Source organism: Oncorhynchus kisutch, linkage group LG8, assembly GCF_002021735.2.
Source record: "Oncorhynchus kisutch isolate 150728-3 linkage group LG8, Okis_V2, whole genome shotgun sequence".
NCBI classification, from domain to species: Eukaryota; Metazoa; Chordata; class Actinopteri; order Salmoniformes; family Salmonidae; genus Oncorhynchus; species Oncorhynchus kisutch.
Genome location: NC_034181.2, coordinates 55,651,163 through 55,665,248, shown reverse-complemented (window position 1 = coordinate 55,665,248; position 14,086 = coordinate 55,651,163). Strand labels below are relative to the sequence as shown.

The window sequence follows — 14,086 nt, the reverse complement described above, 5'->3', positions numbered from 1 at the left end:
ATATCAATCGAAAAAGCATATGCGCCTAACCATATAAAGAAAATGATACAAGCGGGTATGGGAGCCAACAGTTGGAACTGAGTATGATGGCATCTTCATAATTATTGGTACTGACTTTGTGCACATTCTTTCTTTTTAGGCTGACATTCCATATCATATCATTTTGCTCTATGTTCATTTAATTTCAAAGGAGACAGACTGACTGATTGTTTCATTGTAAAATTAGACTGACTTGAAAAGGGGTAACGTATTGCCTATGTGCAACAATGTTTGAACTCTAAATGCACTGTAAGTACACAGCCTACTAATCGTCAAGTGTAAACGTTGTATTACCACTAGATGGCAATTGGTTTACCTTTGGGTCGGTTTCATGTTATGCATTACCGTAATATTGTATATAGGGCCGGCTATATATGCAAAGCTACTGTCAGCATCATCTGAAATGTAAGGATATTACGTTTAAGATATTTGCAAACAGACCTTCATCACATTTGAAAACCCCATGAAGATACCCTTTTGTTTATCTTACTTTAAGTTTGATCTATTAAATCATAATAGCCCATTTGTTCCTGTTGCTATACAAAAATATCGTTGAAGTAGGGCCTAGGCTGTTTGCCTATTACATTTGGAGCGCAATATGTTTGCAATAGAAAAAGGCTGCAGAGGTTTGTTCCATAGTACAAAAATGAACGCCCATCTATTATGGATGTAGCGCGGCAAAAACCTGTCACTAAGGGAGACGCGCAGGTTGCGTATATGCCAATGGTCTGTGCACTGCTGTGTTGTGGATGGTCGGGAGAGTTTGCGTAATTTGGAGAGAATTAACGCGTGGGTAGACGCCACGTAGAGAAATCTTCAACATCTCAAAAAGGGACATTTCAGGTACTAGCTTCATTTTATCATGTGTTTTAATTTCAATATAGTGCTTTTCAGAATAGTTTAAACTTGACACTACTGCTCACCATTTCCTGTAGACAACAAGCTGTCAGGTTGCTTCTTAAGGAGATTAACTACCTAGCCCTCGCAATCTTTTTGTTGCTAAGGCTTTGGAAACACGGCAGAAGCCGAAAAGCAAAATTTGACAACATCATTATCAGGTACAAGGTCAATATAAAGTTGTAGGCCTAACTAACTCAAATATACTAAACTGAACAAAAATATAAATGCAACATGTAAAGTGTTTCCATGCTTCATGAGTTGAAATAAAAAATCCCAGACATTTTCCATATGAACAAAACTCTTATTTCTCTAAAATGTTGTGCACAAATTTGACAACATGATCAACATGTTGATGTGGACATTCTTGATATGACACACCTGTCAGGTGAATGGAGGATCTTGGCAAAGTAGAAATGCTCACTAACAGGGATGTAATCAAATTTGTGCACAAATAAAAGGTCACTTTTAATGTGCAGTTTTGTCACACAACACAATCCCACAGATGGGGGGGGGGGGGTTGTGGAAGTGTGCAATGCGGGAGTGTGCAATTGACATGCTGACTGCAGGAATGTCTACCAGAGCAGTTGCCAGGGAATTTAATGTTCATTTCTCTACCATAAGCCGCCTCCGTCATTTTAGAGAATTTGGCAGTATGTCCAACCGGCCTCACAACCGCAGACCACGTGTAACCACGCCAGCCCAGGACCTCCACATCTGGCTTCTTCACCTGGGGGATTGTCTCAGGAGGGGGAGGTTTTGGAGTGCTGAGGAGTATTTCTGTCTGTAATAGAGCCATTTTGTGGGGATAAACTCGTTCTGATTGCCAGGGCCTTGATCCCCAGTCTGTGGTCATGGCTGCCAAGTAGGTGGGCCTATGCCCTCCAAGGCCCAACCATGGCTGTACCCCTACCCAGTCATGTGAAATCCATAGATTAGGGCCTAATTTATTGATTTCAATTTCCTTATATGAACTGTTACTCAGTAAAATTTTTGAAATTGTTGCATGTCGCATTTATATTTTTGTTCAGTATACAGTGCCTTGCGAAAGTATTCGGCCCCCTTGAACTTTGCGACTTTTTGCCACATTTCAGGCTTCAAACATAAAGATATAAAAATGTATTTTTTTTGTGAAGAATCAACAACAAGTGGGACACAATCATGAATTGGAACGACATTTATTGGATATTTCAAACTTTTTGAACAAATCAAAAACGTAAAAATCGGGCGTGCAAAATTATTCAGCCCCTTTACTTTCAGTGCAGCAAACTCTCTCCAGAAGTTCAGTGAGGATCTCTGAATGATCCAATGTTGACCTAAATGACTAATGATGATAAATACAATCCACCTGTGTGTAATCAAGTCTCCGTATAAATGCACCTGCACTGTGATAGTCTCAGAGGTCCGTTAAAAGCGCAGAGAGCATCATGAAGAACAAGGAACACACCAGGCAGGTCCGAGATACTGTTGTGAAGAAGTTTAAAACCGGATTTGGATACAAAAAGATTTCCCAAGCTTTAAACATCCCAAGGAGCACTGTGCAAGCGATAATATTGAAGTGGAAGGAGTATCAGACCACTGCAAATCTACCAAGACCTGGCCGTCCCTCTAAACTTTCAGCTCATACAAGGAGAAGACTGATCAGAGATGCAGCCAAGAGGCCCATGATCACTCTGGATGAACTGCAGAGATCTACAGCTGAGGTGGGAGACTCTGTCCATAGGACAACAATCAGTCGTATATTGCACAAATCTGGCCTTTATGGAAGAGTGGCAAGAAGAAAGCCATTTCTTAAAGATATCCATAAAAAGTGTTGTTTAACGTTTGCCACAAGCCACCTGGGAGACACACCAAACATGTGGAAGAAGGTTCTCTGGTCAGATGAAACCAAAATTGAACTTTTTGGCAACAATGCAAAACGTTATGTTTGGCGTAAAAGCAACACAGCTCATCACCCTGAACACACCATCCCCACTGTCAAACATGGTGGTGGCAGCATCATGGTTTGGGCCTGCTTTTCTTCAGCAGGGACAGGGAAGATGGTTAAAATTGATGGGAAGATGGATGGAGCCAAATACAGGACCATTCTGGAAGAAAACCTGATGGAGTCTGCAAAAGACCTGAGACTGGGACGGAGATTTGTCTTCCAACAAGACAATGATCCAAAACATAAAGCAAAATCTACAATAGAATGGTTCAAAAATAAACATATCCAGGTGTTAGAATGGCCAAGTCAAAGTCCAGACCTGAATCCAATCGAGAATCTGTGGAAAGAACTGAAAACTGCTGTTCACAAATGCTCTCCATCCAACCTCACTGAGCTCGAGCTGTTTTGCAAGGAGGAATGGGAAAAAATGTCAGTCTCTCTATGTGCAAAACTGATAGAGACATACCCCAAGCGACTTGCAGCTGTAATCGCAGCAAAAGGTGGCGCTACAAAGTATTAACTTAAGGGGGCTGAATAATTTTACACGCCCAATTTTTCAGTTTTTGATTTGTTAAAAAAGTTTGAAATATCCAATAAATGTCGTTCCACTTCATGATTGTGTCCCACTTGTTGTTGATTCTTCACAAAAAAATACAGTTTTATATCTTTATGTTTGAAGCCTGAAATGTGGCAAAAGGTCGCAAAGTTCAAGGGGGCCGAATACTTTCGCAAGGCACTGTACATCGACATAGTTTAACAGCACAATGACAATAGTAAACCTTGCTTGGCTAGATGGCTTGTTTTTTGGCTTGTAACCAGCAGCTTTTGGCTCCCTATTTACACAGTCAAGTGTTTGGTTGTTTGAATGAGAGTTGCTATTCATCTTCCAATCCGAAGGGGAAATAAATTAAATCAATACATCAAATATGTAATTACAATCTTTGTCTTATGGCGTCAACTTTCCGTATGTATAAAATTATAATGATGATACAAAGTGTAGCCTATTATTGGGCACAGTTTATTGGGATTTAGGCTATGTCACTGTTCAAGTGCTTCTGTGAGTAAGTTTACTAGGTTACAACTACAGCAACAGTTTGTGCATTGGACCAGCAAGGCTTGGCCTAGAGTCTTCGATGTGTGAAACTAGTTCTAATCCACCTCACACCTGCCACAGTGTGAGGCTATAAATATGTTGATTGCATCTCAGGTCATTAAAGTCCACGTGGAGTCATTAGGAGGTTTGTTGGGACAGTGAGCCAGCCTCACAGGATGCCATCACAGCAAGTGTAAGGACTATTGTTCTCTACCTGGCTTTGTCACAAGCTGCAGTTGCACCAACAGTCTGTAATTGTTTGATTGTATCAGTATGAGAAGGAGACAGTGGACGCTGCCTGTCTACTCAACAAGCAGACATCTCTGCGTTTATACAAACAGCCCAATTCTGATATTTTATTCACTAATTGGTCTTTTGACCAATCAGATCAGCTCTGAAAAAGATCTGGTTTGAAAAGATCTGGTGTGATTGGTCAAAAGACCAATTAGGCTTTGTTTACACAGGTAGTCTAATTCTGATCTTGTGCTACTTAATTGGTCTTTTGTCCCATCAGATTGGATATTTTGCCACTAATTGGGAAAAAGATCAGAATTGGGCTGCCTGTGTCAACAAAGCTTTTGACGGGCCAAGAATGATATGACTCGGGCCCTGTGTTTTGCACAATCATGTGATATAGCAAAATGTTATCCTGTATTTTAAGCCTTATCCAGAAATGAGAATTACACCACAAAACGAAAGCAATTGTCTGAAAAGAATACGGGACAGTTTCATGAAAAGCTATAAATAAATTCTGTGAGCATGGCATTGGACAGCATAGACACACAGTCACAATCCGTTCACCTGTGTGAAACACACCCAGCGGGTGACAGCGGCAGTGAGGTTGCCAATGTGCCACTCAGACCAGACAAGTGACTTTTACAAGGTGCAAAAGCTCAGGTCTTGTTAATTGTGTTGAGATGGGCCAGTTTACTTTAACTAATTAAGTTAAAGTATGCAGTGCCTAAACCAACCCTGTTAAGAAGTGATCTTAGTTTAGACAGCCAGTCAGACATGGGTCTATTGTATTTGTTGTTTTTTTCAGTTACTTTAGGTGCACTTGGTTTAGCTCACCTGGTGTCAGTGTCAGATGGTGAGGGTTTGCACTTTTAGAACTATCCCATGGTTGCTATTGTGCCTGGAAAGCCAAATGAGGCACACCTAAAGTATTGTACACACCTACGGAAATACAGCATAATTTAGACCCAAATATAATGCCAGTTCTTGTTATTTGTATCTTGTCAGCCATGGACTATTTAGGGCCAAATCGTCAACATAAAGTATTTGCCATGTATCTCTTTTGTTTACACTTGACACTTACATGCGACATCTGCTATTAGAATACGAAGATTGCATTGAAAAGACAGGTCTGAAAGTCGCTTTGTGGTCTGATTGTGTTCAGATCTGGCTGACCACTTCAGGAGTTGGTCTGGGATGCATTGTGTGCGGATTTCTCCACAGTCTGGATGCAATCAGGCTATGGAAAGTGCATAGGGTGGGCGACGTCATCGGTGGAATAGGCTAAATATAATAATAACACAACAACTGATAGGTACTGCTAACTACTGTAGCCAACTAATCTCTGGGAAAAATGTTCCTAGCATGTGAGGAATCTGTTTGCTGGCCTCATAAATGCTAGCGAATATTTAGAAAAAAAAAAGGTTTTGTTTGGCTAGAGTTATGCTAACCTGTTGCGATCCCTTTAGAATTGCTAGCTTGCCAGCTAGCTACAGAGGTTAGTTGGCTATTTAGCTACAGTAGTTAGCTACTGTCATCAGTTGTATTATCATATTTAGCTTATTCCACCATTTGTAGAATGCATACTGGCATTTGAAAATAGTGCGGGAAAAGGGAATCCGGACGCGGAAGACACATTGTATATATAGGTGTAGACGCGTTCGGAATTCCGTGATCAGAGCGCTATGATCAGAATACTAAAGCTGCATGAAATGTCAAGTCTCGACACGGCCTTATAGCTCTACATCCACACGTCATGTCACATTTAGTCCAGTTTAGGGTATTAATATTTTGGGAAATTAAAAACAGACTGATTTAAGATGCGTATGATTGGAGCACTCAATGATACTGTCCTGGATGTTCAGGCAACATAGTCAGTGGCGGTTCTAGCCTGTATGGCTTCCTGTGCGAACCCCCCCTTCAGCACCACCTGTAATTTTTATTCAGACATTTGGAACAACACAAATAAATAATCATAACATTTAAAACTATATAAATATAAAAATATATACAAAAATAAGACTCATAAATATCAAAAAGAAGTAACAAAGACAAATAGAATGTTACGGCTTTCTTCCGTCGAAGGAGAGTCGGACCAAAATGCAGCGTGGTTAGTTCGATACATCTTTAATAAGGAAAAACACGAACAATACAAAAACAAGAAACGAACCGTGAAAACCTATACAGCCTGTCTGGTGAAATAACTAACACAGAGACAGGAACAATCACCCACAAACACACAGTGAAACCCAGGCTACCTAAATATGGTTCCCAATCAGAGACAACGAGAATCACCTGACTCTGATTGAGAACCTCTGGCAGCCATAGACTATGCTAGACACCCCTACTCTGCCACAATCCCTATACCTACTAAAACCCCCACAACACAAAATAACCCCATGTCACCCCCTGGCCTGACCAAATAAATATATAAACACAAAATACTAAGAACAGGGCGTGACATAGAAAGCATAGCATATAAATACAAATAAAAAAGCTAATTGAATTATTACACTATTACCCTATTGCTAACAAAAACACACAAATAAAACTAAATTGCACAAATCCCAAACCACACAAATACACAAAATAGAATAACACATTTATAAAGAAGAGAACCTGGTTTATTTGGTAGCATTTCTTAATGTGACTGATTTTACTAATTTGTATTAGTACTGTACAAATTTAGAGGTGCGCTATTTGATAGATTACCCGCTCCCCCTACCTTCCAGTGGGGAGACCTGAGGTCAACCTACCCCTCCCCATCTCGTATTTCTGAGTGGGAGACCTTCCCAGGCAGTAGCCTGCCTAGCTCACAAACTAGAATCAGGGTGCCCACTCCAACAAGGTTAATTGACCCACAGTCCCACACAGTGACATGATATCATTGACGTGAAGTGCAAATGAGCGATAGAAAACTGATCGCGCAAATGTCACTATTCCAAATTTGTTGGTGCGGGTGCTCCGTGCAGCCCCAGGCAAGATGATGCCCTGGGCGGCTGTCCATGTCGCCTCTACCTCAATCCGCCACTGAACATAGTCTTATCAAGTATTTTGAGTAACCCTTTGTGTGTGTGTGTGTGTGTGTGTACATGTGTTTGTGTTTGAGAAACAGACCTAAGCGCCAGGTAGTGACAGTAAGAAGGGGAATAGTTCATACAGTGAAGATTTTTCCACTCAGTGGGTTACACATGTCATTTGCCTTCCTGCCTGCCTGCCTGTCTATGTAACAGTCTTTGCCCTCCAGTGACCTTGTGTAACACTACAATATGTTGAAACAAAGTTGGATCAACCAAGACTATTAATCCCTCTCATCAATCAAATGTATTTATAAAGCCCTTCTTACATCAGCTGATGTCACAAAGTGCTGTACAGAAACCCAGCCTAAAACCCCAAACAGCAAGCAATGCAGATGTAGAAGCACGGTGGCTAAGAAAAACTCAATAGAAAGGCCAGAACCTAGGAAGAAACCTAGAGAGGAACCAGGCTATGAGGGGTGGCCAGTCCTTCTGGCTGTGCCAGGTGGAGATTATAACAGAACATGGCCAAGATGTTCAAATGTTCATAGATGACCAGCAAGGTCAAATAATAATAATCACAGTGATTGTCGAGGGTGCAACAGGTCAGCACCTCAGGAGTAAATGTCAGTTGGCTTTTCATAGCCGATCATTCAGAGTATCTCTACCGCTCCTGCTGTCTTTAGAGAGTTGAAAACAGCAGGTCTGGGACAGGTAGCATATATAGTGAAAACAAGAGTGGTCCTAAAATAGAGCCTTGAGGAACACCCACATTTACAGTCAGAGGGACAAACCATCCACAGAGACAAACTGATATCTTTCCGACAGATAAGGTCTAAACCAGGCCAGAACTTGTCCGTGTAGACCAATTGGGGTTTCCAATCTCTCCAAAAGAATGTGGTGAGCGATGTTATCAAAAACAGCACTAAGGTCTAGGAGCACGAGGACAGATGCAGAGCCTCGGTCTGACGCCATTAAAAGGTAATTTACCACCTTCACAAGTGCAGTCTCAGTGCTATGATGGGGTCTAAAACCAGACTGAACCGTTTCGTATGCATTTTTCGTCTTGAGGAAGGCAGTGAGTTGCCGTGCAACAGCTTTTTCTAAAGATTTTTAGAGGAATGGGAGATTCGATATAGGCCAATTTTAGTTTTTTATATTTTTTGGGTCAAGGTTTGGCTTTTTCAAGAGGCTTTATTACTGCCACTTTTAGTGAGATTGGTACACATCCGGTCGATAGAGAGCCGTTTAATATGTTCAACATAGGAGAGCCAAGCACAGGAAGCAACTCTTTCAGTAGTTTAGTTGGAGTAGGGTCCAGTATGCAACTTGAAGGTTTAGAGGCTTTGATTGTTTTCAGCAATGTGTTGAGTTATAGTACTAAAAGACTTGAGTGTCTCCCTTGATCCTAGGTCCTGGCACAGTTGTGCAGACTCAGGACATCTGAGCTTTGGAGGAATAAGCAGATTTAAAGAGGATTTGCTTTCTAATGATCATGATCCTTTTTCTCAAAGTTGTTCATGAATTTATCACTGCTGAAGTGAAAGCAACCCTCTCTTGGGGAAGGCTGCTTTTTAGTTAGCTTTGCGACAGTATCAAAAAAACATTTTGGATTGTTCTTATTTTCCTCAATTAAGTTGGAAAAATAGGATGATCGAGCAGTAGTGAGGGCACTTCGATACTGCACGGTACTGTCTTTCCAAGCTAGTCGAAGACTTCCAGTTTGGTGTAGAGCCATTTCCGTTCCAATTTTCTGGAAGCTTGCGTCAGAGCTCGGGTATTTTTTGTATACCGGGGAGCTAGTTTCTTGTGAAAAATGTTTTTATTTTTAGGGGTGCGACTGCATCTAGGGTATTGCGAAAGGTTAAATTGAGTTCCTCAGTGAGGTGGTTAACAAATTTTTGTACTCTGACCTTAACTGCCTTGCAAGTAAGGGATCTAACATTAAGTAGCCCTATTTTGAGATGTGAGGTATCACAATCTCTTTCAATAATGTCAGGAATGAAGGAGGTCTTTATTCCAGTGAGATTGCTAAAGCGAACACCGCCATGTTTAGGTTTGCCCAAGCTAGGTCGAGGCACAGACACTGTCTCAATGGGGTTGGCTGAGCTGACTACACTCACTTGTCTTCCTCTCACACTATTTCCACATAAAAAACATCTGGTCAGGAGGATAGATTTCCATTCTCTTTATATATATATATATATATATATATATATATATATATATATATATATATATATATATATATATATATATATATATATATATATATAAAAACCTCTACCTGGATTATTTGATTCTGCAGTTTAAGGTATTACTGATTATTATTTATTTTTTATCACTGTATATTGTTTACTCTCTGCTCACTCTGTTTTTCTCTACTACAGAGTCTCTGTTGAATATAGCTGTGGAATGGATTTACAGCCAGTAGAAAGATGATGCGGGTAGAACACCCTATTGGAAAGCGACTGTCGCCTTTGCCTGTAGGTTCTCAAAGCTAACACCATGCCATAAGGAACTGTGTGCTACAACGATTTTACTGTGGGCTGGAACTATTATTTTGGGCTGGAAAGAGGACCCTCTCCACTTTCAACATGCTGATAGCTAACAATAGCATTTTCAGAGAGCTCTTCCAATGTCTCTGGCCGACAGCAGGCCTCCGAGCTCCTCAGTCAGTGGAATAGTCCTTAATTAGGAACAACAAGCGCACTGCACCGCCATCTGCTCTACATAAACAGATATATTGGACACATCAAGCTGCTGTGCAGAAGCTCAAACCGGTAGCTGGCAGCTGGCACTTCTGCATGTGTGCACCTGTGTCTGTATAGTTAGTGTGTATGTTTCCCTGTCTGCATGTGTGTGTGAATGTGCGCCACCTTGGATCCTGCTCGGAGCCACACACAGCCCGGGCGCCCAGCCTTCGGCCCGGAGATGCTACAGACCAACAACTACTCCCTGGTGCTTCTGATCCAGCTGAGCTTGTTGACCTTTGACCTGTTCGTCAACTCCTTCAGCGAGCTGCTGAGGGTCGCGCCCGTCGTCCAGCTGGTGCTCTTCATGTAAGACGCGGGGAAGGATGGGAGAGCCAGGGGGTAGACTGATGTAAATTCATTATTCAAAGCTTCTTCATTTAAGAAGTAGAAAGGGTGGGAGAGAAAGGGGATTGGCACAATGTAAAAAAGCAGTGTTTCTCAACTCTGGATCCTCAGCACAGTGTGTGCGTGTGTTCATTTGTGTGTCTTCATTCGTTTAACGTGACTGTAACTAAATGGAAGCTCCTCTCTCTCTCTCTCTCTTTCTCAGATTCCAGGACATAGCCATCCTGTTTAACCTGATCATCATTCTGCTGATGCTGTTCAACACCTACGTGTTCCAGGTGGGCCTGGTGTCCTTGCTGCTGGAGCGTTTCAGGGCCCTGCTGCTGCTCTCCGCCATCTATCTGACCCTCAGCATCTCCCTACACTCCTGGATCATGGTACGCTGTGTGTGTCAATACAAATCAAACGCTTATTTGTCACTTACACAGTTTACAGCAGGTATGAAAGGTGCAGCGAAATGATTGCGTGTTAGCTCCCTCGACAATGCAGCACATTAGTCAATATCAACATCAAAAAGAGTCAAGTCAAAAATAACAAGTAAGAGAGATAATATGCATAGTAATAATGGACTGTATTTACACTGCATTTACAAATATAAAGTGGGCAGTGAGGGACTTGGTCTAGCAGTGGAATAAATAGTATTTAATAGAACAGCAGCGTCGACTGTGTGTGTTCCACTCGCACTTGTCTTTCTCCCCCCCCCAACTAGCACCGACTTTGTGATTAGTTACTTTGAGGAAAAATGTATTTACTATGATTGAGATATGACTGAGATATGTGATTGTCCCACCATCACTAACTATAAGTCCCTCTGGATAAGAGCGTCTACTAAATGACTCAAATGTACAAACGTCAAGTGTGTGTGTGTGTGTGTGTACGTTTTTGTGTAAGGGATGGATGTGTGGGTAGTCAGTGCAAATAATCTCTAAAGTGCGGATCATCTCTGAGGTTCAAATAGTCTCTAAGGTGCAGGTCTGTGCAGGCAGACAGCTAGGATTAGCTGTTCAGCAGTCTGATGGCCTGGTGGTAGTAGCTGTCTCAAAGCCTTTTGTTCTGAGACCCGATGCTCCGATACCGCTTGCCAGGCGGTAACAGAGTGAATAGTCAGTGGCTCAGTTGACTAGAGTCCTTGACGAGCTTAATGGCTTCAACTTTTCTGTTAGGCCGTCAGAATTGTTTATTACATGTGTGTTGTAATTTACTATCAAATTATGGTTAATTTATATGTTTTAGTGAAAGAATGCTATCCCTCAAACTGTGTGGTGTATTGGGTTGTGTCTATCTCTGCAGAATCTACGCTGGCTAAAATCAAACCGCTATGTGTGGACTGATGGTCTCCAAGTGCTTTTTGTCTTCCAAAGAATAGGTGAGGCTGTCTTTTCCTCACACGCTTACTGAAACACATTTTTAGGAAACCTTTTAGGCCTGAAACGCAATCCATCTTGGGTGCCTTCATTGAATCAAATAAGGTGGAGATCAGTGCTACAACAGGTAAATACTTATTGAAGGCGTGTAGTACTACATCTGTCATACACACATGCACAAACACACGCACACCCAGCTCTCACACTGCTTATTTGTGTAGCGTCGTAGATAGGTACCAGGTTGACCCTTGAGGGCCATATGGGTCTGATTTCCATTCCCTTCATCTCCTAATTGGTTAAGAGGATTTATTGTTTGTTGTCGTCTTTTCTGTTTCAAAACCGAATTACGTCTGTATTTCATTGGCGTGTGATGTGTGTTTGTGTGCAGCGTCCGTGTTGTACTACTACTTCTACAAGCGCACCACAGAGTACCTGGGTGACCCTCGGCTCTATGAAGACTCGCCTTGGCTCAGAGACGCCTTTGCCAATGCCAGGGCCCGCCAGTGAGCAAAGAGCAGTGTGTGGACATGAAACTGGCATGGACAGGTCCAAAATAAAGCCCTCCCCGTCCCACGGACACAGAGATACACTGCTACAGTACGTGCAGAGCTGAAATGGACGCTACAGTGCACAGGCCTGAGCTTATGTGGAGGGGGAAAACCTCTGTGCTCCATCAGACATGGGTCAACTTTAACAAGGAGGGTCAAAAATTAGATTCTGCTTGGATACGGCAAGCCACTTTGCAGAGCAAGCCAGATGTACAGGCAAACTGGTTTAGGGCCTTGATTAATGGACAGAACGTTATACCATGATGACTTTGATGCTAACATGTGGGAACTCATAGTTTGATGTGACATTCACACAACAAGTTGTATTTTTTTTCACACTTTGAATCTGGGTTTGTCTGTCGTTTATTTATCAATGTAATCAGTGTTGTTTTTTTATGTGGGATGATTTGTGAGTTTGTGTGCCAGATTTTCTTGTGAAGATGACTGGAAAAGAAAAAACAATAATGTTTTATGTGTTTTAAAATGTTTACTTTTTTCCCTGCTTTTTGTACTAATGTATTAAACAAAACCCAGACAGTACATACACTGATAAACCGTGTCTGTGCTCAGTATTCCTTTCAGTAAATACTTCCAATGTTAATCCTATATCACGGGCATGCACACACATGCGCTCAGCATAAGCACACATTTATGCGACACATCAATTTACGTCACAAGCTCTCAGCATTGTGACTGAGCCTACCTTTTTCGTATGACCCTATGCAGTCATTGCATTGATGTAAACCCACTGGATTAAACAGATGGAAACAGACAAACTGTTAAACAGTCACATGCATGGAAAATTACCAAAAACAATTTGGGTGAACAGAATGTATGCTGTGTAGATACAATATGTCTCAGAATAGGGGACTAAAGACCTACGTCAGTCTATATACTACTGAAGGTAGAACTGGATGTTGTCAGTTAATTTATCACCACATCTCTCCTAACCCACCCCATAAATAGTGCTCTACAGTAAAAATACACACCAATACACAGTATGCATGCTTGCTTTCAAGGAGCCACAGACAGGGCTCTATTCTTATAACTGGGATTAATCAGGGATTTAGTCTTTAGCCTACAGTCCACAGGCCAGTGTTTTTGACGGCATTGATGTCACCTCAGGCCATGTGTTTATGAAGGTGTCAGCAAAGATGGTGGATAAACCAAGATGTCTTACTCGGGCATTTTACCATTGGAAAAAATGGTCAAGGTTCCTTTCTGTGTAAGTGGGTGTTCCCTCTCTCACGTGAGTATGCTTTTTCCAGTGTGAGACCAATGGCTCTGGTCTACTTATTGTCCTCTCCCCGCTCTCCCCATACACCCTGACTAGAAAAAAATTTGCCAGGGAGATGTCCCGCTTCTGGCACCCCATCCGTGGGGCTGGAACAATAAGTAGACCGGAGTGGCCCGTGCCCGAAAAAAGTAAGGAGGGAGTTGTCTCGCTTTCTCTACCATCTCTGGTGTCAAGTCCTATGTTAACCTAACTACGTATGTGCACACACACAGTACTAGAATGCCTGCCACTTTGACCATTATCGATTTGGATTGATACAGTAAGTAGATTAAGTGTCTCTTACAGGGGCATTTTGCTTGATCAACCGTGAGCAACACGGAAAGATCTCTAGTCCTCCTCAGTCACTTGGCTCTCTGCTGCTGAGGTTGACCATTTAAAGACCGATGTGAAAAACGTCATATTACAGCAGGGTAAGCCAAATAATTGAAGTTATGGAGCCCTCATCTTCTGTCCAATGCAGATGGACAGTGCACACCGTATTATACATATAAACGCACCAACGACTAAATTCGACATCCGAGCCACATGGGGCGCTGTGAAAGTAAATATCGATCTAGAGCTTTTAGCAA

The 14,086-nt window shown here is 41.9% G+C and overlaps 1 protein-coding gene across 1 annotated transcript; it reads left to right on the top strand.

The window, feature by feature from the left end:
- The first annotated feature begins 736 nt into the window (after positions 1 to 736).
- LOC109895035 (transmembrane protein 138) lies at positions 737 to 12,774 on the top strand. The gene is made up of 5 exons (XM_020488691.2): positions 737 to 882; positions 9,598 to 10,269; positions 10,514 to 10,685; positions 11,599 to 11,674; positions 12,061 to 12,774. The coding sequence occupies exons 2-5, from the start codon at positions 10,076 to 10,078 to the stop codon at positions 12,177 to 12,179; spliced, it is 561 nt and encodes a 186-aa protein (XP_020344280.1). The 5' UTR covers positions 737 to 882; positions 9,598 to 10,075; the 3' UTR covers positions 12,180 to 12,774.
- The last annotated feature ends 1,312 nt before the right edge of the window (positions 12,775 to 14,086 follow it).

What these genes read in the sequence shown, in the direction of transcription:
- LOC109895035 (XM_020488691.2), top strand. Translation starts at nt 10,076, where the DNA reads ATGTGCGCCACCTTGGATCCTGCTCGGAGCCACACACAGCCCGGGCGC. An exon ending in GTCCAGCTGGTGCTCTTCAT is followed by an intron (nt 10,270 to 10,513) that starts GTAAGACGCGGG and finishes TCTCTTTCTCAG; the next exon opens with ATTCCAGGACATAGCCATCC. An exon ending in TTTTGTCTTCCAAAGAATAG is followed by an intron (nt 11,675 to 12,060) that starts GTGAGGCTGTCT and finishes GTTTGTGTGCAG; the next exon opens with CGTCCGTGTTGTACTACTAC.